The sequence below is a fragment of the Nycticebus coucang genome, chromosome 12 (genome assembly GCF_027406575.1).
Source record: "Nycticebus coucang isolate mNycCou1 chromosome 12, mNycCou1.pri, whole genome shotgun sequence".
In the NCBI taxonomy this organism is placed as follows: Eukaryota; Metazoa; Chordata; class Mammalia; order Primates; family Lorisidae; genus Nycticebus; species Nycticebus coucang.
The window spans coordinates 97,202,669-97,227,666 of record NC_069791.1 but is presented as its reverse complement, the minus strand read 5'-3'; the positions used below and the strand labels follow the sequence as shown (position 1 = coordinate 97,227,666).

General features: G+C 58.5%; 4 protein-coding genes across 6 annotated transcripts; 3 read left to right on the top strand and 1 right to left on the bottom strand.

The window, feature by feature from the left end:
* Positions 1-281: 281 nt before the first annotated feature.
* FBXL16 (F-box and leucine rich repeat protein 16) lies at positions 282-11,762 on the top strand. 2 transcript variants are annotated; one of them, XM_053554620.1, is made up of 6 exons: positions 282-632; positions 7,088-7,734; positions 8,384-8,892; positions 9,197-9,281; positions 9,565-9,628; positions 9,875-11,762. In XM_053554620.1, the coding sequence occupies exons 2-6, from the start codon at positions 7,102-7,104 to the stop codon at positions 10,021-10,023; spliced, it is 1,440 nt and encodes a 479-aa protein (XP_053410595.1). In that variant the 5' UTR covers positions 282-632; positions 7,088-7,101; the 3' UTR covers positions 10,024-11,762. The 2 variants fall into 2 exon arrangements, with proteins under 2 accessions (XP_053410595.1, XP_053410593.1); XM_053554618.1 differs by having other exon boundaries at positions 285-627.
* A 2,826-nt stretch (positions 11,763-14,588) lies between these two features.
* Positions 14,589-19,590, top strand: WDR24 (WD repeat domain 24). Its single transcript, XM_053554586.1, has 9 exons — positions 14,589-15,810; positions 16,628-16,805; positions 16,952-17,624; positions 18,128-18,246; positions 18,322-18,443; positions 18,528-18,632; positions 18,700-19,040; positions 19,164-19,348; positions 19,422-19,590. The coding sequence occupies exons 1-9, from the start codon at positions 15,330-15,332 to the stop codon at positions 19,588-19,590; spliced, it is 2,373 nt and encodes a 790-aa protein (XP_053410561.1). The 5' UTR covers positions 14,589-15,329.
* JMJD8 (jumonji domain containing 8) lies at positions 19,590-21,588 on the top strand. The gene is made up of 9 exons (XM_053554617.1): positions 19,590-20,059; positions 20,142-20,228; positions 20,416-20,464; positions 20,546-20,642; positions 20,731-20,799; positions 20,885-21,004; positions 21,087-21,154; positions 21,238-21,372; positions 21,452-21,588. Exons 1-9 carry the CDS (start codon positions 19,866-19,868, stop codon positions 21,530-21,532), a joined length of 900 nt encoding a protein of 299 aa, XP_053410592.1. The 5' UTR covers positions 19,590-19,865; the 3' UTR covers positions 21,533-21,588.
* Positions 21,585-23,896, bottom strand: STUB1 (STIP1 homology and U-box containing protein 1). Of its 2 annotated transcripts, XM_053554616.1 has the most exons (7): positions 23,598-23,896; positions 22,982-23,180; positions 22,728-22,893; positions 22,446-22,533; positions 22,251-22,307; positions 22,043-22,159; positions 21,585-21,960 (listed from the first exon to the last, which is right to left on the bottom strand). In XM_053554616.1, exons 1-7 carry the CDS (start codon positions 23,754-23,756, stop codon positions 21,835-21,837), a joined length of 912 nt encoding a protein of 303 aa, XP_053410591.1. In that variant the 5' UTR covers positions 23,757-23,896; the 3' UTR covers positions 21,585-21,834. The 2 variants fall into 2 exon arrangements, with proteins under 2 accessions (XP_053410591.1, XP_053410590.1); XM_053554615.1 differs by having other exon boundaries at positions 22,251-22,533; positions 23,598-23,893.
* Positions 23,897-24,998: the final 1,102 nt, after the last annotated feature.

Sequence of the window (24,998 nt, the reverse complement as noted above, 5' to 3'; positions counted from 1 at the left end):
TGGCACTGGCAGGTCCGTTACAGCCGACTCTCCAGCCGCGCACCCTGCCCTCCCCCACTCGCAGCGCGCCAGGGTTTGTTATTGTGCGGGTGCCCGCGGCGGAGGAGGGCGGGGGCGCGTGCCGGGCCTGGCGCGTGCCCGTTGGTACCGCGCCTGGAGCGCGCTGCGCGCCGGGGGCGGGGCGCGGTATCTTCGGTACCCCCGCCCGGTCTCACGATCCCGGATTGGTTCCCGACACCGGGAGCGCGCGAGGGCGCGGCGCTTAGGGCCGGGCAGGGGCCGCGCGCGGCGCCGGCAGCGGCCGCGGAGGAGCGCGGGGTGGAGGGTAGGGGAGTGAGGAGACACCCGCCCGGCTCCCTGCAAAGCGGCCTTATTTATCTGGGTGCAGCCTCAGCCTCCCTGGTGGGAGGCTCGGCGTGGCTAATCTTCTTCCACCAGGGAGCTCCTCTCCAGGCGCGGCCGAAAGGGCCCGGCCAGGCCGGGGCGCGAGGTGCGGGGTGCGGCCGGGCCCTGCCGGCCAGTCCAGCACCTTGACGGCCTCCACACTCGGCGACGCCCGTGCCGGGCTACCCATGTCAGGAGGTTGCCCAGAGGACCGCGTGGCATGAACCAGAAGCCCGGGCCCAGGTAAGGTGTGTGCGCGGGACTAGGCTGCGGGTCTGGGGGGTAGAGGGGAGTCCACGCCACACAATGAGGAGGGGGCGGGGTGGGGGTTTGGGTTCCGCGCTGCGTCGCCGCCGCCCGCGAAAGGCTTACGTAATGGCAGCCCCTTCCCCACCTCACCCTGCTGCCACTGGTCCTCCAGGCCTGCCAGGCCTTCCTACAACCTCTTGCCCCAGTGGCTCCCCACCGACGACAGCCCCACCAGGTTATGGGTCATTGGCACCTGAACCACTGAAAGGAAGTGGAATGCAGTGGAATTGCAGGTCTTCAGCCCCCATCCCCCTGGCTGGGTGAGGGCCTGGACTCACTGCTGGGCTCAGGGCTCTCCTGCCCCAGCTCCAAGTGTCCCTGGACCTATGTGACAGGGTTAGAAGCAATTAAACTCCAGGAGAAACCGTGTGGATATGTGGCTTAGGGGCTCACCCTCACCTGGACACTTTCTGGATATGGGGCCTGAATAGAGCTGCCACCCCCCAGAGGAAGATGGGAGGGGATGGGCTGGTACCTTCCTGGCTCTGGAGAAGGAACCAGGCCTTCGAAAAGGCTGGAGGCCTCAGAAGGCAAACTGGACATCTGGAGACTTGCTGGGAAGGAGTCTTGTGTCTCCCGGGAGTTTGGGTGGGTGAGGAGAGTTCTCTGCCCATCACCCCAAAAGGAAAGATGGCCCTGCTGTTGCAGCCTCAGGAGCCCATGGCCAGGCAGTCACTTCTGCTGCCCTCTCCCAACCTCTACATGGGCAGCCTCACCTCCCCAGGAAGAGCAGATGGCAGTTGCCGCTTCACCTCCCCCCTCCGCTGGTCCCTCCCCCACACCTGCCACAATCCAGGGCCCACTGACCAAGGTTGGCTCAGGCCTTCATGGTGCCCAGTTGGACACAGGGCCATCTTTCCCAGCCCAGTTCTCCAACAGAGTGCTGGACAGCAACCTCAGAGCAGAAAGCCTGCACTGGACCATGAGACTGAGGGCTCGGGCAGAGGCCTCATGGAACCTGGCTCACCTGGCCAGAGGTGCACATGGCTAGACTGGGGCCATCTAGAGGGGAGGGAAGCTCAAGGCCTAGCTGTAAACATAGGCAGTGCAGAGGACCCTGGGACACCGCCCCAGTGCCTGTTGCCTCCTGGCTCCCCTACCCCAGCCAGGCCTGTGAGCTCACCACATCCAGTGCTGGGGGCCTTCATGGGACAAAATCCTCTCCCTCCCAGCTCCACCATTTCTGGGACACATAAGTGAGTCCTGTCTCTCAGGGGTGGGAGGGACCTGGGGCCTTTGAACCAGCTAGAGATGGGCTCAGGAAGCCCTGTGTTGCCGAGCGGCAGGGACACCCTACCCAGAGGTGGGGGATGGAGCGCTTTTGCCGGCATTGCCCCTGTGGACCCCGTCTCCTGGCATGTTGTTTCTCATTGCTGTCTCCAAGAGCTGGGATGGGGTGAGTGGGGGTAGCAGCAAAGGAAGCTCTGGGTGAGCAGGTGGCACCGAGTCTTCCCCACCACTGGTTTGGGGAAAGGCCAATAGCCAGACCAGCTGTGGGGGAGGCAGGGGAGTGCAGGCTCCATTCCTTCCTTCACTTGGCAGGAAAGAGGGGGAGGATTTGAGGCAGCTACCCAAAGCAGCAGGTACTGTGGGCCCAGCCCTAGCCCTTGGGAGGACTCATGTTCTGAGTTGTGGTCCACTCCGCAAGGCACCCATGGCTGCATGGCTGAGCTGCCCTGAATGTGGACACAGGGCCTTAGTCTGCTAGAACATCTCTCCAGGCCATGTGTCCCTGGCCAAGGGTCTCCCCTCCCCAGAGCCCCTGGTACACCCCCAGAAGCATCTCAAGCTGGAGGCGGGAGAAGAGTGCTGCTATGCCACGTGCTGAGTGCCTGAGTCACGGGGCTGCCATGGAGTGTGCCAGTCACTCGGTGTCCCCAATCCTCAGCTGCCCCGTCTGTCACCCCAGTCCTTGGGCCAGGACTGCAAACAGGGCCTGATATGAGCGTTTCTGGCTACCTATGCCCTGCCCAGCTCCAGAGCCCTCAGCAGACAGGAGGAACTGGTCACTGCAGGTTCTGTTGGGACTAAGCCCTCCAGTATCCAGGGTAGACTCAATGCTCACAGACATGGGGACATCACAGATGTGGGAAGAGACCTTTGAACAGAGGACAATGAGGGGTAAGGGAATTTCTGGGCACCCTTCCAAAAGAAGGGTGTCCTGGTAGTGGGCACACAGTTTGCAGCCTATGGAAGGAGAGCAGGGCCATGACAGAGACCTTGCTGGGTGAGGACAGTACTCAGACCACCAGCCCAGGCCCCAGCCAGGAGGACATCAGGGACCGAGTGAAAAAGAACAGGGCAGAGCAAGGAGCCATAAGAGGTGTACCTGGCCAGGGAAGGTTGCCCCCTGGGTCACTCTGCCTGGCCTGGGCATTGGGAACCAGAGAGGTTCCCAGTCAATCCTAACTTTGTACACCTCCTAGAGAAACACTTACCTTAGTCTTGCTTCCCCACTCCTGGTCAGGCAGTGCCTCAAGGGCTCTGGCCTGTGATGGGGGGACTGAGGTGCTCAGTAGAGTAGGACAGGAGTACCACTTCCTTTTCTCCTGGTGGTTCCTGAACCTGGCAAGCTCCTGAGGAGTCCCTCATATAAAAACAAATGTGAGCCATCCTCTTCCAGAGAGTCTGTATTCCAAGGCCCACCACTCTAGGGTCTTAGAGCCCTCTTAGTTGACTCTGGTAACAACCCAACAGCCTGGTCACTGGCATTTAACTGTTTGGGTTGTGCCTTCCCCACTGAACCGCCTTCTCTGAAATCTGACCTGTCTTTCACCAAGCCTCCTGCACCTCTGGCAGCTGCATCCCTTTCGGCATGACCTAGCTAACTGGGCTTCATTCCTTGCTTGCTCATTCATTCATTCATTCAGTGAGCACTCAGAGGCTAGGTTGCCATGGTGCCATCTGTCCTCAAGGAGTCCCCAGGCCAGGAGAGGCAGACAGGTAGATGGTTGTGACAACCCACATGATGACTGAGACTCTGGAGATTCTTTCTTAGATGCTGGGGGCCCCAGTTGGGGAGACAGGGGCAGTGCTGATGCCAAGGGCTGAAGAGTAGAGGAGCAAGAGCTGACAGGCTTAGGGAGAGGGGCTTGTAAGCAAGCAGGTAGGGGTTGGAGAGAGACGAGGGACAGTAGTCTCCTAGAGTGTGGGGTCAGGGCTGTGGTGGGGGTAGCAGCAAAGCTAGAGATGGGGCTTTCAGGATCCAGCAACTTGACTTACAGAAAAGGCACCTCTTCATGGGGCCCTAGAAGGTCATCTGTAAACTTCAATTTGGAAGCTGCCAAGTGCTGGGGTCCTCCTGTGTCCCTTAGGTTTAGTCTGGCCACCATGCTTCCCAGTGGGCCTGGGGAGAACATAGAGGCCACAAGTCTCCTCTCCTAGCTCTGGCTTGGGCTGATGAGATGATTTGAGGCAAGGGCCACTGTGTCCCTCCTTCCCTTGGAGTGAACTGAGGAACCTCAAACTTCCTTACAGCCTATCCCAGGAGGGGTCTCTCTCCCAATTTTTCTCTAAACCAAGATACAACACACAAGGAGCTAAGGCTGAGAACAGTGCACTCTTGGCCATCCTTTTTAAAGCCTCTTTCTCCAGTGTTAGTTCCTGAGGTGCTTGTCCCTAAAGGGAGAGGTAGGGCCAAGCAGCCTGACAATTGTCCCTGCCCACTCCTGGTAGGAAACTTCAAGCAGGTCCTTCTGAGCCCCACTGGGTGGAATGAGGACAGTCACAGATACCAAGGAAGGGATGGACTCTGTTTGCCAGCAGAACCAGCACCTTGGAGCCTGGCTGGGCAGGTGTGCCCAATGCCAGGCGGAGGGGCCTGTCTGAGCCCCTCAGGGACCTCTTGCCCCTGTGAGCTCAGCTTTCTCCCTAAGCAATGCCTGGGCCAAGGTATGGCTCTTTCCATTTCTGACCTGGGCTTGGGAAATATCAGGCTGGGTTAGTCAGGCCGGGAATGTGAGGAGCAGCTGGAGCCCAGCAGGACAGTGGACGTAGGACAGGGAACCAGCAGGACTGCCTCTGTGTAGGCACTGCCCAAGGGCGTGGGGGGGGGAGGGCTGACCAGCAAGTGAGCAGTGTCTTCTGGCCACAAATGGGGGTGTCAGTTGAGGGGCAGTAGGCTGCCCGGAGCCCTCCCAGCCTGTTCCCCTCTCCTGCTGAACCCCTCCTCTAGCTGGCTTTCAAAGGCTGACTTGTTTTTCAAAGCCCAACCCTGAGGCCAGGAGGACAGGGATGGGTCTGTGGGCGCTGGCAGAGGTGACACCGTGGGAGGCAGGAAGAAGGCCCGGTAGAGGGCCGGGGCATCCACGTGCATCCCCCAACGCGGGCGCTCCACGTGCACACCCTTGGCTGGGAGCGTTTTCAACCTAAATCAGCGCCACTCTTGGATTATTTCTCCCCGGGTGCCGCCTCCGCCGCCTCCTTCGGATCCTAGCGGTGGGGAGAGGAGGCGGTGGCTTCTCTACTCCCCGCCTCCCGCCTCCGGGGCCCTCCCTACTGAGCTGAGTTTGCAGGGCATCCCCACATTCACCCTGACCAGTAGCAGTCTGCGGTTGAGCCGGCCCACCCACGAGCGCGCGCGGCTGCTGTCCATGGTGCTGGTGCCGCCCGAACAGGCCTAGAAGAACGGCGTAGGCCGATGGGCCCGTGTCCTGGGTGGTGAAATCGCTCTGGGAACAAGAAACGGCCTGGCCTTCCTGACTCCAGGAGCAATGCCTTCAGGGGCATTGCTATTCCACTACGATCCCTCTTCCCTGCCCTGGGAACTGCTCAGGCAACAGAGGTGTCCCAGCCCTGGGCTGCAGCTCCTCCCCAGATGTGGAATGCTGGCAAACCAATGCTGGTCCTGTCTGGACCTCAGAAGACAGTGGGAGTGTGGTTCTGGGGAGAGCCAGGAATTCCTTCCTGTTTTCCTTTCTCTCTCCCAGGGGCTCCCATCCTCTTCCCCTCAAGTCTGTGCAGATTATGGAAGTGAGTTGCTAGCTTTCTCAGCCCTGTAGCTCCATAAGTGGGACTCAGCAAAGAGGGACACATGGGCCATTCTCTTCCTGGGTGTCTAAATTCCACAGCCCACCCCAAGAGACTGGGGTAGGAAGGTAGGATCTGTATGTAGGTTCCAGACTCAGTCCCAGTATAATGGGACAGACCAAGGATAATGGCTCCCAGGTCTGGCCATGGGCTCAGAAGTACCCTCCCTGTCTCCTTCCAATACCTGTCAGTGAGTCACATACAGTGTGCAGCTGAAGAAGCAGACACTTTCACCTCCTCAGGCTTCCAGGTGAGGATACTGAGGCTTGGAGAAGGGAAGTGGTTTGCCAAGACCGCACAGCCATGGCAGGTCCTGGGTCAAGTTCAGGGTTCATGATTCCAGAGCTCATAAGGGTGAGACTCCCAGGTAGTGGAAGTGGGGATGGCAGTGGGCACAAAAGCTGGGATAGTGGCACTGTGGGCACCCATCCCTTCTCTTCATGGCTGTCTGTGCCCAGTGCTCTCTGCCACTACTCACAGACTGGGAGACATGGGAAGGGGGACTGTGGGACGAGGGACAATGGGCACCCCCCAGGGTGGTCTCAGCCCCACCCCAGGGGAGGATGATCCACTTGATTCCTCAGCCAGCTCCAATCCACTAAACTTGCCATGACCTCAGGCAAGCAGTTCACTAGCCTCAGCTTCTCCTTCTGTATGATGGGTTGTCATTACAGCATTGTCCTTACTGGTTGGACAGAGGATTAAAGAGACAATATGTTGGTGCCCTGGGAAGAAACCTGTGCTTTTTTTGGGGAACTGCTGAGCCACAGAACCTCCTGTGGGTGTTGAGATTCTTGGAAGCTGGTGTTTGAGTCTCAGGGCACTAGAGGCACTCCAGAGAACTATGTTGGCACCCTGTAGGGGAGGGCCCAGAGACTGCCCCAACCCTCTTTCTTTTTTTTTTTTTTTTTGGCCGCGGCTAGGTTTTAACCCGCCACCTCCGGCATATGGGACCAGCGCCCTACTCCTTGAGCCACAGGCGCCTCCCCCAACCCTCTTTCTTTAGTCCTCTACCTCTGCCCCAGAAGGTACTGACAGCGGGCAAGAGGCAAAGGGAGCCATCCACTTCTGCTATCTCATGTGTAAAATGGAAATCATACTTGCTAAGTTTTGGAAAGCATCCATGAGCAGGGCAGGATGAGCTCAGTGTGTACAGTAGGTATTCAGTAAGTGCCGTGGCCATGATCAAGCTGTTCCCCATGCTGCACAGAGTCAGGGAAGGAGAGGCATAGTCTCAGATCCTCCCCATCAACTGGCTCTGGGAGAGCCATGGGAGGGGTGCCCAGGGAAGGCAGGGAACCTCACTGCACCTGGCCCTCCTGAGAGGGCAGCAGACTCACTCCATGCTCCTGGCCCCTGTCTGCAGAGTGTGCGAGGAAGATGTCAAGCCCGGGCATCAACGGCGACCCCAAGCCTCCATGCTTGCCTCGAAATGGTCTGGTGAAGCTGCCGGGCCAGCCCAATGGCCTGGGTGCAGCCAGCATCACCAAGGGCACGCCAGCTGCCAAGAACCGCCCCTGCCTGCCACCACCTCCACCTAGCCTCCCACCACCCAACCTGGCCACCCCACTTGCCCGGGCTGTCCTGTCTGGGGGTCCGTGTCCCCCAGCAGGTGGTCCGGCCTCAGCTTTGGCCCCTGGGCCCCCAGAAGAGCGGCCACCACTGGCCACAGATGAGAAGATTCTCAGTGGCCTCTTCTGGTACTTCTCAGCATGTGAGAAGTGCGTGCTAGCTCAGGTGTGTAAGGCCTGGCGGCGTGTGCTTTACCAACCCAAGTTCTGGGCAGGCCTCACACCAGTGCTGCATGCCAAGGAGCTCTACAACGTGCTGCCAGGTGGTGAGAAGGAGTTCGTGAACCTGCAGGGCTTTGCTGCAAGAGGCTTTGAGGGCTTCTGCCTGGTCGGTGTCTCTGACCTGGACATCTGTGAGTTCATCGACAACTATGCGCTCTCCAAGAAGGGTGTTAAGGCCATGAGCCTCAAGCGCTCCACCATCACTGATGCTGGCCTAGAGGTGTGCCCCTCAGCTGGCCGGGTGTGGACAGGGTGGAGGTGGGGGACAGGGCCAAGAAGCAGCAATGTGTGGGTGTGGGAGAGCATGGCCCCTAGAGGAAGTTCAGGCACAAGGAGCACAGTGGCTGAGTGTGACTGTTGGAAGACAGTGCAAAGTAAAAATGTTCAAAAACGATTATGGATTTCAAAACGGAGAAAGCAGAGCAGTCAATTAAACTTGGGGCCCCTCCTGCCCAAGACGCTGGTTTGGGTGGGAGGATGTTGGGGGTAGGTAAGGGGCAGCTGTGGAAGAGTACCCCAGGAGCAAAGATCAAAGGAGTAGCAGGACAGCAAGCCCCACCTCCAGGATCTGGACTTCAGTTGTAACATTCAGACTAACTGCTCTGAGCACCTGCTCTGGCCAGGCCTGGGCTCCCTATCCTCTGTGCCATGCCGTTTCTTTTGAAATATGGACATGTAAGAAACACATTAAAGGGTTAGGATTAGCCCTGTCCCTCTAAGCTGGGCTTGATGTATGTTTGCACAAGTAGGAAAGACCACTACATCCTCCCTCCCACCAGTTTCTTCTACCCCACACCCTGCCAAGAGAGTCATAGTCGGGCAGAGGACTGAGGCTAGGCATCCCCTGACCCTGGGTATGTACATGGCAGGTTATGCTGGAGCAGATGCAGGGTGTGGTGCGTCTGGAGCTGTCCGGTTGCAACGACTTCACTGAGGCAGGGCTGTGGTCCAGCCTCAGCGCCCGCATCACTTCACTGAGCGTGAGTGACTGCATCAATGTGGCGGACGATGCCATCGCGGCCATCTCACAGCTGCTGCCCAACCTGGCTGAGCTGAGCCTGCAGGCCTACCACGTCACGGACACAGCACTGGCCTACTTCACAGCGCGCCAGGGCCACAGCACCCACACGCTGCGTCTGCTCTCCTGCTGGGAGATCACCAACCATGGTGTGGTTAATGTGGTGCACAGCCTGCCCAACCTCACCTCGTTAAGCCTCTCCGGCTGCTCCAAGGTCACAGACGACGGCGTTGAGCTCGTGGCCGAGAACCTGCGCAAGCTGCGCAGCCTCGACCTCTCGTGGTGCCCTCGCATCACGGACATGGCGCTAGAGTACGTGGCCTGCGACCTACACCGCCTAGAGGAGCTCGTGCTGGACAGGTGCGGCTGGGCCGCGGTGGCCCAGGTCATCATACCGTGGTGGTGGTGGTGGGGTTACTGTGGGCAGCTCTACCATAAGGGGACTGAGCCCTTGTAAGCAAGGCAAAGAGTGGGCAGAAATACAGCACGGGTTGGCTGAACCGGTCCTTTGGATACAAGGACCAGGAACTATTATGGATTATGGGTAGGGCAGGAGGCGGGGTTAAGCCAGGAGCACTGCCGGGAAAGGGAGGTAAGAGGCCAGACCTGAGGGGTGGAGGGAGATGACTTGAAGGTGGTTGGTCCCCCTCTGGTGCAACCACAGGTGTGTACGCATCACGGACACTGGCCTCAGCTATTTGTCCACCATGTCGTCCCTCCGCAGCCTCTACCTGCGATGGTGCTGCCAGGTACTGGCCCTCCATGCCTCTGGGAATTGGGGAATAGGTAGGGAGGTGGGGTCGTCCTTAAAATCTGCTGACCTGCTCCCAGCCCCGTCAGATCCCCTCTTCACATCCAGCATTTGACCTAAGCGGAATTGACAGGGTTCCCAGGGTCTAAGACACCCCCACCCCCAGTTTTGAATTCTGCTTCCCAATCCGGCAGCTCAGGGCCATGCCCTGACCCCAGACTTGCTTCCCCTAGGGGAAGTTAACTAAGGAAATAGTTAACTCGCCTCCTCCTCCCGCCCAGGTGCAGGACTTCGGGCTGAAGCACCTTCTGGCCATGAGGAGTTTGCGTCTCTTGTCCCTGGCAGGTGAGACCCCTGACTTCCACCTGGACAATGATCACCAACTCCCACCTAATGTGACTCTCCCAGCCCTGTCGGGTACTTGCGCAGGTCCACTCTGGGCGCTGACTCACTGTGTTGCAGTCCAAGCAGAGGAGGCAGACGCTGGGCAAGCTCTAGCCCACGGCCCCCAGCCCAGCACCTCCCCAACCCTCCCCGCCACCAGCTATCTGGCGGCGCCCCTGAGTGCCTCCTGGCCTCCCGCCCGCACAGGCTGCCCGCTGCTGACCACCACGGGGCTGTCAGGGCTGGTGCAGCTGCAGGAGCTGGAGGAGCTGGAGCTGACCAACTGCCCTGGAGCCACCCCCGAGCTCTTCAAGTACTTCTCGCAGCATCTGCCCCGCTGCCTCGTCATCGAGTAGCGCGGAGCTCCCCGCCCCGGAACCGGGAACCCGGCCATGCTTTGGGCGGGACGTGAGGCGCCGCGTAGCCCCCTCTTCACCCCGGCTCTGCCCCCTCGTCCCAAACCCAGCTTGGGAGGCGGGGCGAGCTGAAGGAAGCCCCGCCCCGCGCCCCTCTGCTCCTCTCCGCCCTTCCCGGGCAGAGGGGCGGGGGTCAGCCCACGCACGCACGCACACTCGGGGACCCAGTGCATGCCCCTCGTGCCCGCACTGCACGCCGCCCTCTGCCCAGCTACAGCCGCTGTCATCACTCGCCCGCCCGCGGGGGGCGGGGCTCGGTTCTTAGGGGTGCCTCGAGCTCTCCCGACAACCGCCCTTTCCGCTTTCCCCGCCACAGCCCTCTCTGTCACCCCACTGTCCCCTATCTCTGGCAGGGTCCAGGGGGATCAAGGGGGGCTGGGTCCCCCCGGACACAGGGCCCGAAAGAGACACAAGGGCTTCCCGCTTCCACTGCACCGCGCCTGGAGCCCTCTGAGGGGTGTGAGGGGAAACAGGCCACCGCCAAAGCCATGGCCCGCCTAGGAGCCCAGGTCCAATCCGCACCCTCCCCCACCGTTCTTCCCTTCCGCTGTGTGGGGCAGTCCCCTGTCGCTGCCCTCCTCCCCACCCAGCCTACAGGTCGTTGGACCCTGGCCAGGCTGGGACACAGTTGGGTCGGGAGAGGGGCAGGCTGGCTGACCATTACCTTGGAAAAATCAACATTAGCCCATCTGGCTCTAGTCCATTTCAACCCAGGGGAGGTACAGGCACAGGCATCCTGAGAGACCCCAAGCTGGAGCCACCCTCAGGACTGTCAGGGAGGGCTTGGAGAAAGCCTAGTCCAAACCCCACACCTCACCCCCCAACTACCTGGGCTCAGGCCTCAGCACATGCTTTACCCTAGGCAGGTCTCCTCAGGTGGAATCTGCAGAAATGGGCCTGGCCATGGGTCAGGGTGAGAACCGAACAGCTACTCCAATTGTCCAGCGGCCAGCACACCCTAGACCACCCCGAGGGGGGTGGGCTCCTTGCTAGCCTGCCCTCATCACCCCACCCCAGCTTCCCAAACCTCTGCCTGCCCAAATGGGCTCTGACCGTGTTCTGTCCGGTCCCAAAACATTCGGAAGTCCTGGGGGATGGTGCCACATTTTGGCAATTGCTAAGGAGGGGGCGGGGACCCCTTTCCATCCCAACCTTGAGCCCCAGGAGATACAGCATCCACATCCAATCTTGGGATACCCCCTATCTGGTTGGAAGAGAGTAACCGGTTTCCAGAGAGCCAGAGAGTGAGAAAGGAAGAGAGTGAGAGTGTGTGAGCAAGAGTGAGAGAGAGATGCTGTTGAAGCAAAGAAACACTTCAACAGCCCAAAGATTTTCCTGCCCCTGGAGAGGCCCTAAGAAGCTCCAGGGCTGAAATGGTCAGGAGCCAGTTTCTTCAGCCCCTCCTCCCCACAGCCCCCTAGTGGGGAGAGAGCAGCTGTCCATTTGCCCAAAGTATTAATGCATCTGAAGCTGTGATATTTCAAACGAAGCAGGAAAAATTAAGGGGAAGAGAGAGGAAAACAAGACCAACCAACCCCTAAAATCATTTTGTTATTGTACATAACGACCTCATTCTCCTGTATATGCCGAAGATATAACCTTATATTTGGTAAGTGTTTCTTGTGCTATTTTATCACGTGACCTGTTTATAAAAATATATATTAAAAAAGTTGTAAAAACATGTGTCTGTGTTGTTTTTAGGTTATGAGGGTGAATCTTCCCTGGGCAGCCCAGGTCTCTGAAATTTTCCTGTATCTCTAAATTCATCTGATTATTATTATTTTTTTTTTGAGACAGTCTCAATTTGTTACCCTGGGTAGAGTGCTGTGGCATCACAGCTCACAGCAACCTCAAACTCCTGGGCTCAAGTGATTCACTTGCCTCGGCCTCCCAAGTAGCTGGGACTATGTGGCAGTCTGCCACAACGCCCAGCTATTTTTTAGAGACAGGGTCTCACTCTTGCTCAGGCTGGTCTTGAATTAGTGAGCTCAAACAATCCACCCACCTTGGCCTCCCAGAGTGTTAGGATTACAGGTGTGAGCCACCGGGCCTGGCCCAGATTTATTCTTTTAACAAATACGGAGAGGCTGGATGCTATTTATTGTACCAGATGGAAATTCAGCAGTGACCAACACAGAAGGCCCCATTGCTGAAAGTGGAAGAAATGACACTAAAGTCACTACACATAATATTCTTACAAAGTATCTAGGATCTAGCCTGTCTTTCTGGAAAGGCAGAAATGAGGCCTGTTTAATGCACAGGGTAACTAGCTAAGAGAGGGTCAAAGATGTCACACAGTGCACCAACACCCAGGAGAGATAAGGAGTCTGAACGAGGGTCACTGATGAGTGTGTCAGACATATGAAGTTCATGGGAACCAAGACAGATACAACCCCTGCCCTGGGCAAATTCGCACACCTATGTGACAATCAGTAAACAAAGGAACAGGTTGTGACAAGTGCTGTGAAGTCCACAAGGATGGAGAAGCCATGTTAGGGTCAGTGGCCAGGGAAGGTCTCCATGGAGAAGGCATTTAATCTAAGCCCTGAAGGGTGAGAAGGACACGTGTTCCAGAAAGGAGAGAAAGCATAGCACATGCAATGTCCATGAGGCAGGAAAGATGGTGGGCTGAAAAGAGAGGCAAGCTGTCGGGTCTGAGACACAGGGAGAAAGGAAGAGCATGCCTGGAGGGGTGCAGGAAAAGGCAGAGGCCAGGGCGGCGCCTGTGGCTCAGTCAGTAAGGCGCCAGCCCCATATACCGAGGGTGGCAGGTTCAAACCCGGCCCCGGCTGAACTGCAACCAAAAAATAGCTGGGCGTTGTGGCGGGCGCCTGTAGTCCCAGCTGCTCGGGAGACTGAGGCAAGAGACTCGCTTAAGCCCAGGAGTTGGAGGTTGCTGTGAGCTGTATGATGCCATGGCACTCTACCAAGGGCCATAAAGTGAAACTGTCTCTACAAAAAAAAAAAAAAAAGAAAGAAAAGACAGAGGCCAGGTGTCTGGGATTTATTCACAGTGCAGTGGGGATCTATGGGAGGCCTTAGGCAAAAGAGTAAACCACCAAAAAAAAAGTGAACCAGGCTTCTGTGGGAGATTCAGATCAAAGGGGACTGATGGGACCCAGAAGAGCAGCTAGGAGACTGCTCCTAAGGTCCAGGAGGGAGGAAGGAGGTGGAGACTGAGGCATCTGAATTTGTTTAAGAATGACCAGACTTGCTGATGGGCCTGGGGGAAGGAATAAGCACTGGTTTTAAAATACTGAGATTAGACTAGGGGCTCACGCCTGTAATCCTTACACTCTGGGAGGCAGAGGAGGGTGGATCCCCTGAGCTCAGAAGTTCCAGACAGCTTTTTTTTTTTTTTTTGAGACAGAGTCTCATTTTGTCACCCTTGGTGGAGTGCCAGGGTATCATCATAGCTCATAGCAACCTCAAACTCTTGGGCTCAAGCAATCCTCTTGCCCCAGTTTTTCATTTTTAGTAGAGATGGGGTTTCACTTATTCAGGCTGTTGTTTGTTGGTTTTTGTTTTTGAGACACAGTCTCATTTTGTCGCCCTTGGTAGAGTGCTGCGGTATCACAGCTCACAGCAACCTAAAATTCCTGGGCTCAAGTTGATTCTCTTGCCTTAGCCTCCTGCGAAGCTGGGACTACAAGCGCCTGCCACAACACACAGCTATTTTTAGAGACGGGGGTCTAGCTCTAGCTTAGGCTGGTCTCAAACCCATGAGCTCAGGCAATCCACCGCCTCAGCCTCCTGGAGTGCTAGGATTACAGGAGTGAGCAACCGCGCCTGGCCACTCAGGCTGTTCTTGAACTCCTGAGTTCAATCAATCCACCAGCCTTGGCCTCCCAGAGTGCTAGGATTACAGACGTGAGCCACTGCGCTTGGCCAAAAATACTGAGATTAAAAAACACACAACCCTGGGCTGCGCCTGTGGCTCAAAGGGGTAGGGCGCCGGCCCCATATGCCAGAGGTGGCGGGTTCAAACCCAGCCTCGGCCAAAAACTGCAAAACAAAAACACACCACCCTCCCACACTGGGAGCGGTGCCACACACCTGCAGTCACAGCTATTGGAGAGACTGAGGAAGGGGGATCTCTGAGCTCAGGATTTTGGGACCAGCCTGGGGACTACACAGCGAGACCCCTCCTCTTAAAAAAAAAAAAGCCACCGGTTGGCGCCTGTGGCTCACTGAGTAGGGCGCCGGCCCCATATACCGAGGTGGCGGATTCAACCCCAACCCCGGCCAAACTGCAACAACAACCAAAAAATAGCCGAGGGTTGTGGTGGGCGCCTGTAGTCCCAGCTACTCCAGAGGCTGAGGCAAGAGAATCGCCTAAGCCCAAGAGCTGGAGGTTGGCGACAAAGTGAGACTCTGTCTCAAAAAAAAAAAGAAAACCAGCCCACCCACCCAAAACACACACAGGTCGGACACCTAACTGAACCGGAACTTTTGTAGTAGACGCGAGAGTTCTCACTCACTTCCGACGAGGGGCGAGCAAGACACGGACCACTTCCGGCGAGGGGCGGGAGAGACTGGCCGCTTCCGGCGTGGCGATTCCGGGCAGCCGTGCACTTTTGGTAGCTGACTGGGATATCCGCGGAAAGGCTTTCTGTGCCCCCTCTCATCCTGGTCCTACAGCGTCCGCTCTCCCCGGGCTACGGGAACCTCTGCGACGCTCCCAGGAACCGTGTACTCCGTGTGGCCGCCGTCTTTCCTGTCTCCAGCCCTTCCAAACACCTCAAACTCCTTAAACAGCTTGGTTCTTGAAGTCTCTCTGTGCCCCTCGCGCCTCTAGCCCTCTGCCCTCTTTTGTTCCTTCTCGGAGCCCCACCGCCCTCGGAGGCCCCCTTTGCTTCCCTGCTGGGATTGACTGACCGAGGGTTCGGTTATTACCCAGTCTGACTGATGGGGGGGACAGAGAAGTGGCCAGGGCCGGGACTGACCAAGTAGTTGTCTTCCATGGAAGTCAGACATGGGACTGACCAGCCTCCAGGTTGCTGCTGAGCCTTCTGACCACCCAGTCAGGGTGACAGGGTGGACTGACAGACTCCAGTGAGTTTGATCGTGCCTGTCAGACAGACTGGCTGATGGACTGCTCTGGACTAGCTCACCAAGACTGACCAGCCCAAGCCCAGGAAGTTCTGCGGGACCCAACCTGGATGAAAGTTCTGAACTGACCACCCACCCAGGTTGAGCAGGCCAGCCTACTTCAGTGAGCTCTCGCCCTCGTCATTTGTGCAGCCATGGAGAAGATGTCCCGGGTGACTACAGCCCTGGGTGGCAGTACGCTGACAGGCCGCACCATGCACTGCCACCTGGATGCTCCGGCCAATGCCATCAGTGTGTGCCGTGATGCTGCCCAAGTGGTCGTGGCAGGCCGCAGCATCTTCAAGATCTACTCCATTGAGGAAGAGCAGTTCGTGGAGAAACTGAACCTGCGTGTGGGCCGCAAGCCCTCACTTAACCTGAGCTGTGCTGATGTAGTCTGGCACCAAATGGATGAGAACCTTCTGGCCACAGCAGCCACCAATGGTGTGGTAGTTACGTGGAACCTGGGCCGGCCATCCCGCAACAAACAGGATCAACTGTTCACAGAACACAAGCGTACAGTGAACAAAGTCTGCTTCCATCCCACCGAGGCTCACGTGCTGCTCAGTGGCTCCCAGGATGGCTTCATGAAGTGCTTTGACCTTCGCAGAAAGGACTCTGTCAGCACCTTTTCAGGTGAGGTCTGCAGAGGCAGGTTGGGGCATGTGGGCATCTCTCCCAGTGCCCAGCCTGTCCAGGCAGGCTGAGAAGTGCTCTGTATATCAGAGGCCTTCAGATAGAGGGCTTCTTGGAGGGGGGGCCAAGGTGGGGGCAGGCCTGAACGAAGTGTGAGTCCAGGCGGTGAGGGTGGGGAGGCAGAGGCTGGGTGTGGGAGAAGGGGAGGGCAGAGCCCCAGCTATCTCACAGCTGACCCTGTGGCTTAGCAGAGGGGTCCTTGCACTACCTCCATTTCTTTCACTGCAAAGCTCCAGGCCACCCCATAGCAGGAAGTCTACCAGGATTTCTAGGGTTCTCAGCCCAAAGAGGCAGAGGAGGTGGGATGCACTATCTGGTTCCCGTAGGGTCCTTAAGACAAGCCCGGGCAACATAATGATACCCCCATCTCTACAATAAATTTTAAAAGTTAGTTGGTTGTGGTGGTACACATCTATAATGCTTGGGAGACTGTGGCGGGAGGATAACTTAGGCCCAGGAGTTTGAGGTTGGAATTTGAGCTATGATGACAACACTGCATTCCAGCCTGGGCAACAGAGGGAGACCTTATCTTAGTAAGGGAAGAAAAAAAAGAAAACACCTGGCATCCTGCTCTCTGGCCTAGGCTCTTAGGTGGGTCAGTCAGTGTGGCCACTCCCCACCTGTCCTTAGAGTGTCCACTCTACCTCCTCTGGTCCTCTTGGTAGAGGGTGTGTGACATCATCCCACAGCCACTCCTTGGGCTTTGCCCTGGGAGCGAGCCCGTTTTGCTTCTCCCTGTATTGACACGTGCCCACAGGCCAGTCTGAGAGCGTGCGAGATGTCCAATTCAGCATCCGGGACTACTTCACTTTCGCCTCTACTTTTGAGAATGGCAATGTGCAGCTCTGGGACATCCGGCGCCCCGACCGGTGTGAAAGAATGTTCACAGCACACAACGGGCCTGTCTTCTGCTGTGACTGGCACCCCGAGGACAGGTGTGGGGATATGAGGGTAGGCAGTAGGCCTCAAGAAAAATTCTCTCCTTAAGACCTGTGAGATGGAAAGTGGGGAATGGAAGGGCTGGGAGATCTCCTCTCCCCCAGAAGAGGTCACTGAGGACATGGGTGGGGCCCTTCCACAGGGGCTGGCTGGCCACAGGAGGGCGTGACAAGATGGTGAAGGTCTGGGATATGACCACACACCGCGCCAAGGAGATACACTGTGTGCAGACCATTGCCTCAGTGGCTCGCGTCAAGTGGCGGCCTGAGTGCCGACACCATCTGGCCACGTGCTCCATGATGGTGGACCACAACATCTATGTGTGGGATGTGCGCCGGCCCTTTGTGCCAGCTGCCATGTTTGAGGAGCACCGAGACGTCACGACGGGTATTGCTTGGCGCCACCCTCACGACCCCTCCTTCCTGTTGTCTGGCTCTAAGGACAGCTCATTATGTCAGCATCTTTTCCGAGATGCCAGCCAGCCTGTTGAGCGTGCCAACCCTGAGGGACTCTGCTATGGCCTCTTTGGGGACCTGGCCTTTGCTGCCAAAGAAAGTCTAGTAGCTACTGAGTCAGGGCGCAAGCCCCACACTGGTGACCGGCGCCACCCTGTGTTCTTCAAGCGGAAGCTAGACCCTGCTGAACCATTTGCAGGCCTTGCCTCCAGCGCCCTCAGCGTCTTTGAGATAGAACCTGGTGGTGGCAGCATGAGCTGGTTTGTGGACACAGCTGAGCGTTATGCTCTGACTGGCCGGCCCCTGGCTGAACTCTGTGACCACAACTCAAAAGTGGCTCGGGAGCTTGGCCGTAACCAGGTAGGAGGGGTTGGGCCAAAGGGGGAGCAGGGGCCATGACCTTGGGGCAGAGCTGGCTACTCCAACAGCTGTAACCACACCACTGCCCCAAAGCTTCCACTTGGCTCTGTCCAGTCACCCCACCAGCCCTTGTCTCAGTAGCTGAGGGTGCCAGGATCACACAGGGCCAAGGGTCTGGGGAATGGTACAGCTCAAGCCCTGTATTCTGCTCTGCAACAAGGTATAAGCCCTCCTCTGTGCTCATCTCTTGTCACCCCCCTGGTCCCCATGGTCATTTCCATAGTGGCTATCTCCCAGTTGTTTCTTTCTGAGCTCCTATAGGATGGAGACTGGGAATTTTGTTTTTCCCATGGGCCTCAGCTTTCCCATACGGGGTGAGCTAGGACATTGGTCTCCTGGGTGGCCAGAAGCTGAGGGTTTGATTCTGTCCAGCCAGAGGAGCTCCTGCATGGGGTGCTGGGTGCCTGGGCCCCCACAAGTTAGTTACTGGTGCCTGTCCCCAGGTGGCCCAGACGTGGACCATGCTGAGGATCATTTACTGCAGCTCTGGGCTGATGCCCTCTGCCAACCTTAACCACAGTGTGGGCAAGGGCAGCTCCTGTGCTCTGCCACTCATGAACAGGTGGGTCCTGGGGTAGCTCTCCCCAGAGGGTGGGGATGCTGCAACCCACCCACTATCACCCTTCCTTATCCCCAGTTTCAACCTGAAAGATATGGCCCCAGGGCTGGGCAGTGAAAACCGGCTGGACCGCAACAAAAGTGACACACGGAGTGACACAGCTCTTCTGGATTCCTCGGCCACACTCATCACCAATGAGGGTAGGTGGATGGTGGGAAGATACTGATGGAAAGATGCTGGGCCTTCCCCTAACACCCTGCCCAAATGCTCTCTTTGCTGAGCAGATAATGAGGAAACGGAGGGCAGCGATGTGCCTGCTGACTACTTGCTGGGTGATGCAGAGGGCGAGGAGGATGAGCTGTACCTGCTGGACCCTGAGCATGCGCACCGTGAGTGGGGCTCAAGGTGGGGTGGGGGGCAGATGAGGACAAAGGCTCAGAACTCCCTGCCTCCCAGCCGAGGAGCCCGAGTACGTCTTGCCACAGGAGGCCTTCCCACTGCGTCATGAGATTGTGGACACGCCACCTGGGCCGGAACACCTGCAGGACAAGGCCGAGTCACCACACGTGAGCAGCAGCGAGGCAGAGGCGGCCTCCTTAGTACCTGTGGACTCCTCCTTCTCGCTCCTGTCTGTCTCACATGCTCTCTATGACAGCCGTCTGCCGCCCAACTTCTTCAGTGTGCTGGTGTGTGACATGCTGCACTTCTATGCTGAGCAGGGTGATGTGCAGATGGCGGTGTCTGTGCTCATCGTGCTGGGTGAACGGGTACGCAAGGACATCGATGAGCAGACCCAGGTGTGTGACGGGGCACATGAGGGCTGGAATAGCTGCTGCCGCAGCATAGTCCTGACACTGAGCTGTCTTCTTTGCTGTGCCCGGCCATCCTATCCTGATGCTTGGGCCCCTCCCTGCCCACAGGAGCACTGGTACACGTCCTATATCGACCTGCTGCAGCGCTTCCGACTTTGGAATGTGTCCAATGAGGTGGTCAAGCTGAGCACCAGCCGAGCCATCAGCTGCTTAAACCAGGCCTCTACCACCCTGCATGTCAACTGCAGCCACTGCAAGCGGCCCATGAGCAGCCGTGGCTGGGTTTGCGACAGGTGAGGCCATGGGGGCGGTGCGGGCCCTATGGGCAACCCAGGAGCCCCCGCTGAGGCTGCTTTTTCCCCCTAGGTGCCACCGCTGCGCCAGTATGTGTGCCGTCTGTCACCACGTGGTCAAGGGTCTGTTCGTGTGGTGCCAGGGCTGCAGCCACGGCGGTCACCTGCAGCACATCATGAAGTGGCTGGAGGGCAGCTCCCACTGCCCCGCTGGCTGCGGCCACCTGTGCGAGTATTCCTGAATCCCCGTGAGGCAAGGCCCACAGGTACCTGGCCTGTGCGGCTCCCCGAGTGCCCCTGGTCCCAACCTTGCGCCCGGCGCTGGAGCTTGAAGCTGAATAAAAGGAGTGGAAGCCGCTGTCGGGCCTGTAGTGGGGTCGCGCCCTGCGTGCGTGCGTGTGTGCGGTGCGTGGGCAGGCGGCGGTGTCGCCATGGTTACCGGCAGCAGGCATTGGCATCTTTGGCTTGGGTCTTCTCGGCCCCACCCGGAAGTGTCTCTGGGGGCGGGCCGCGGCATATGACTTCCGAGTTCGTATCGCGCCGGCTGTTGCCACAACGACGGAGCCATGGGCCAATAGCGTGTAGCGGGGAGCGGGCTCCCAGCGTGCAGCGCGGCAGCGGGGTCATGGCGCTGGGACCACGGATGCTGCTGCTGCAGGCGATCTTGTTGGCCGCCCTCGCTCGGCCCAGCTGGGCAGGCGACGGCGGGTGGTAAGCAGTCTGGACAGGCGATGGCGGGGAAAGGGCGGGGGAGAGGGGCGCAGCGGCTGCGCTGACGCGGATGTACCCACAGGCGGCGGGGTGAGCCGGCGGCGGCAGAGGAAGAACGCTGCACTGTGGAGCGTAGGGCCGACCTTACCTACGCAGCGTTCGTGCAGCAGTACGTGCGCCCTGCTGCCCCGACCCGTCCCTGGAGCTCGGCCACCCTTGAGTCACGCCCTTGTTTACCCGCCTGTCTGCTCGGATCTTCTAAGGACGCCTTCCCTTGACCTAGAGCTCACGCATGGGGGTGGGAGCGGGGGCGAGCATAGCTCACAGCTGGCCGCGTCTCTGCCCTTCTTTTGCAGCTACGCCTTTCTCAGGCCGGTCATCCTGCAAGGACTCACAGATAACTCGGTGAGCGTGAGCGCTTGTCCTGGGCACCTTTCTCCCATGCTGGCTGGACACAGCCGTTAAGTCTTCTCCCCATCCCCGCAGAGGTTTCGTGCCCTGTGCTCCCGTGAACGGCTGCTGGCTTCGTTTGGGGGGAGTGTGGTTCGGCTGAGTACTGCCAACACTTATTCCTACCAGAAAGGTGAGCTGCTGTGCCCCTTGGGGTCTGCCTGCTTGCCAGTATCCTGGAGGCAGGAGCAGCCAGTCCTGACCCATCCCTTTCCCCATAGTGGACCTGCCCTTCCAGGAGTATGTGGAGCAGCTGCTGGATCCCCAGGACCCCACCTCCCTGGGCAACAGTGAGCCAGATCTGGGTGGCAGTGGGGTTGGGGATGCTTTGAGTTCCCAGGTGCCAGGAGCCCTGCTCTGTCTTCTTTGTGGCAGACACCCTGTACTTTTTTGGAGACAACAACTTCACTGAATGGGCATCACTCTTTCGGCACTACTTCCCACCCCCATTTGGCCTGCTGGGTACCACTCCTGCTTACAGCTTTGGAATTGCCGGTGAGTGCTCCTCAGAAGAAAGGGTATTGAGGGTGCGCATAGACTTGATTTGGTTACTAGCTGCTTCTAATTGATCCCACAGGAGCTGGCTCTGGGGTACCCTTCCACTGGCATGGGCCTGGGTATTCAGAGGTGATCTACGGCCGCAAGGTAAACGTGATGGGGGGGGATGTTGAGGCGTGGGGCTTACCAACCACAAGACACACAAGTGACCTTGCCACTCCTGTCCCCAGCGCTGGTTCCTCTACCCACCTGAGAAGACACCTGAGTTCCACCCTAATAAGACCACGCTGGCCTGGCTCCAGGACACATACCCAGCCCTAGCACCATATGCACGGCCTCTCGAATGTACCATCCGGGCTGGTGAGGTTAGTGGCTGGCAGAGGTGCACTGGACCAGGCCAACAGGCCCCAGCTAATCCCTCTACTATATCCACTTTTCTATTAGGTGCTGTACTTCCCTGACCGCTGGTGGCATGCTACACTTAACTTGGAAACCAGTGTCTTCATCTCTACGTTCCTTGGCTAACCAGAGTAGACTGCAGGCAAGCCTGTGTCACATACCAGCATATGTTCACCTAGTGCTCACAGATTTTATTACAGAGACAGTGGCAGCAGCGGTGGCCTCAATCCAACCCACCCTCACCTGTTTTCCAGCCAGACAGGACAGGGGAGGCCCAGCAAGAGCTATGCTGAGAGGGAGAGAAGTCAGAGCCCAACAGAACTGATGGGGGTCAGGGCCCAGAGACATTAACTATGTACAGGGATCAGGACTTCTGCCCCAGGCCCCTCCTAGGTCAAGATACCAGGAAAGGTGCTATAGGGAGTGCCTCAGTAGTCCTCCACCCAGCCATTCTCAGAGATGAATGCATCGATGACTTCCTTCATGGCCAGGTTTGGGATGAGCTGTTCCTGGGTCAAGGGGCTCCGGGTCACAGGGTCAAAGTGGCCTACACGCTGCAGTAACAAGGTCAGAAGGCTCTCAATGGGCCCAAGGGCCATACTGCTGACCCTATTCCCGATGGCCCGTGGGCCTCACCTGCAGGTGCTCCTCGATGTCCTTGCGGTCATAGGTGATGCCACTTGGCGTGATGCACGGCTCACGCATCAGCTCAAAGCTGATCTTGCCACACAGGTAGTCAGGGATGTCTCGCTTCTGTGGCATACAGGGATAAGATCAGAGACCAGACCCAGGGAAGAGACACTGTGCCAACACCTGCTACCCAGAGAATTTAGGGAACACTCACCTTTCTCTTCTCATCTACCTGAGAGAAGAGCTCATCCATGTCTGCCATGTATTTGTCCTGTGAAGAATTGAGCACTGCGCTTGGATCAGACACCCATCTCAATTCCCTACAGGCACACACAGACCAGACATGCATCAGGGGCACCCTCACATCACGTAAACACACAGACCCATTTGTGGGCCAGGGCGCCCTCACATGCTTGGCTTCGATGCAGGCCTGCTGAGCTCTGACATGGCCATCATCCTCATCACCCTCATGGTTCCGCTGGCACTCCTCCAGCTCCCTGGGGGTTGACCAGAAACTAGTCAGAGACAGACCTAGCAAGATGTCAGATCCCACCCCAACTTGGGGATCAAGGTCAAGCCTCTTCCCTCTCAGCTTCCTACTTGCCAGTGTTAGCCTTCAATAAACACTCTTGTGGTAGTTGGTGATTCAGAGTTAATGGGAGACAGGGCGGCCTAGGAGTGGGGCGCCCACCTCTCTCGCTCTGCCGCAATGAGCCTCGTGAGGTAGGCGTGCAGCTCACTCTCCTGATGGATGCGCCGTTCCTCGATGCTATTCCAGCGTTTCTTCTTAGCAATGCGCAGTGCACTAGGGATGTCATCCCCAAAGTTGAGCCGCTGCTCCTTAGCTAGGCTGTAGGCTGGGGAAATGGAGGCTTCGGGTCACTCTCTGGCTTGTCCACCTGCCTAGTCCCAGGCACCCTGCAGCCAGCCAGCATGGCGGCCCACCTCGCTGGAGATTGGCAATGGCCTCGTCATAGCTCTCCATCTCCAGCTGGCACTGCCCCAGAAAGAAGTGCGCCTTCACAGACTGCCCGTCCAGCTCCAGGGCGCGCCGGCAGTCAGCCAGCGCTTGCTCGTGTTGCTGCATCTTCAGGTAGCACAGGGCCCGATTGGTGTAATACACTGCCACGAGGGGATTCCGGGTCTGGAGACCGAGGCCGTGCCCTAGCGTGAGGCTGTGGGCTCGGCCAGCTTCCTCTGCCCCAACAAGTTGGCACTCTGACGTCCCAGGTCCTAGCCCAGCTTTGGTGCCCCGGGCCGGAATCAAACTAGTCGTCAAAGCCTCTGGGTCCTAAGGATCCGTGAAGTGTGGAGTCCTGGGGCTGAGTCCACCCTCTTGACTCCCACTGGTCTTGTAAAGCTAAGTTTCTCTAACCTGTAAAGAGCCTCCGCTTTGGGCCTGGGGTCCTCAGAGGGGAGTGTCCCTGTTCTCCAATCCAGCCAGCCTCTCTGGGTGGGATAGTTGTCCCGCAACCAGGTTCACAGCCTGAAACCTGGGTCCCGCCCCCTTCCCCGGCCCGGGCCCCGACGCCGACCCCTCCCCCGACTCGGGCGCACTCACGATGGCGCGGCCGTAGCAGGCCGCAGCCTCCGGGTACTTGCGGCCCACGAAGAGCCGGTTGCCCTGCTCCTTGAGCTCCTGCGCACTCGGGCTCTTCTCGGGGCTTCCGCCGCCGGCACCCATACGGGCGCCGCTGTCCTTCTCCTCCTTGCCCTTCATGGCACTGCGCGGCACGGCCTGGGCTCCGCTCCCGGGCTCCGCGCCCGGCTAGCCCTGTGCCCGCAGCCCGAGCCCGAGCCCGAGCCCCGCAGCCCGAGCCCGCGTCTGCTCGGGCCCAGTCCAGTGATCCCGACCGGAACTTCCGTCCGCGCGGGGCGGAGCCAGCGGAGATGCACACGTGAGGGCGGCGGGGTCGTGCGTACGTCAGACAAGCCGCGGGGCCCGTTTGGAGGCTGAGAGGAACGCTTTCCCAAAGGCCTGGCCTCCCTGGTGAGACCCTCGTCCGGGTCGCTGGGGTCTAGCCGCCTAAAACCTGCGTGGGTCTCCAGGGACCCCACCCCCGCAGCACTCGGGCCCCGCCTCCCGCCGCCAGCCTCACCCTGGGACGCACGGCCTCCGCCCCGGTCTCAGAGACCCCACCCCCCACTTTGTACGTGAACATGGCGGATGGCAGCTGCCGACTGCGAGCAACCTGCACCTGGCCTCCCTTCCGGAGCCCCGCGGAGAGGTGCTTCGGGCACGCGCGACCCCCCGGGGTGGAAGCCCTGGACCGTTAACAGAGCGGAAGGGGTTGTGGGGATTGGTAGGGTGGGCGCCCCCGTGGCCGGACTTGCGTCACGGCTCTTCCCCAGGTACTGAAAGGAGCTGCCTGCGACCACCGGGGGACAAACGGACAATCACGTGACACGAGGGAAGCGAGCGGTTGAAGGGTGGCGGGGCGGGTCTTCCCAGGGCCCCTCCGCAGGAGCCGCTGATCTGTCGCAAAGGGGTCGCTTCTGGCCATGTCCTGGAGCTGTGCGTATGGCCTCGGGTGAGCTGGGTCGTAAACACGGGGACAATCGAGTGTTACTCAGAGCAGGAGCAACGGCATGTCTCCAAGACTCTGTCCCCAGACTGGGGGGACCTGTGTACTGTCCCTTGCTGCCTAGAGCATTGCTGCCGCCTCTGCAGTATACTCTCAAGTTCTACCTGCTCTACCTGAGTCAAGACAAGCGAACTGCTGGTGGCCAGAAAAGTATGCAGGACCTGCTGGGCTCCGGACTGTGATGCTCCCTAGTCAGAGCCTTAGGAGTGCTCTGGAGACAGCGCTGTGGACCTGAGCCATGGGGCAGAAGCTGTGCCCTGACTTGACCACTCATAAAGGCACAAGGCCAGCCAAGAAGTACAGGACCCAAGCCAAGAAGTACAGGACCCACTTCCTTCTCAGCCTCAGGCCTGGGGTCTCCAGGACAGCAGACTGGC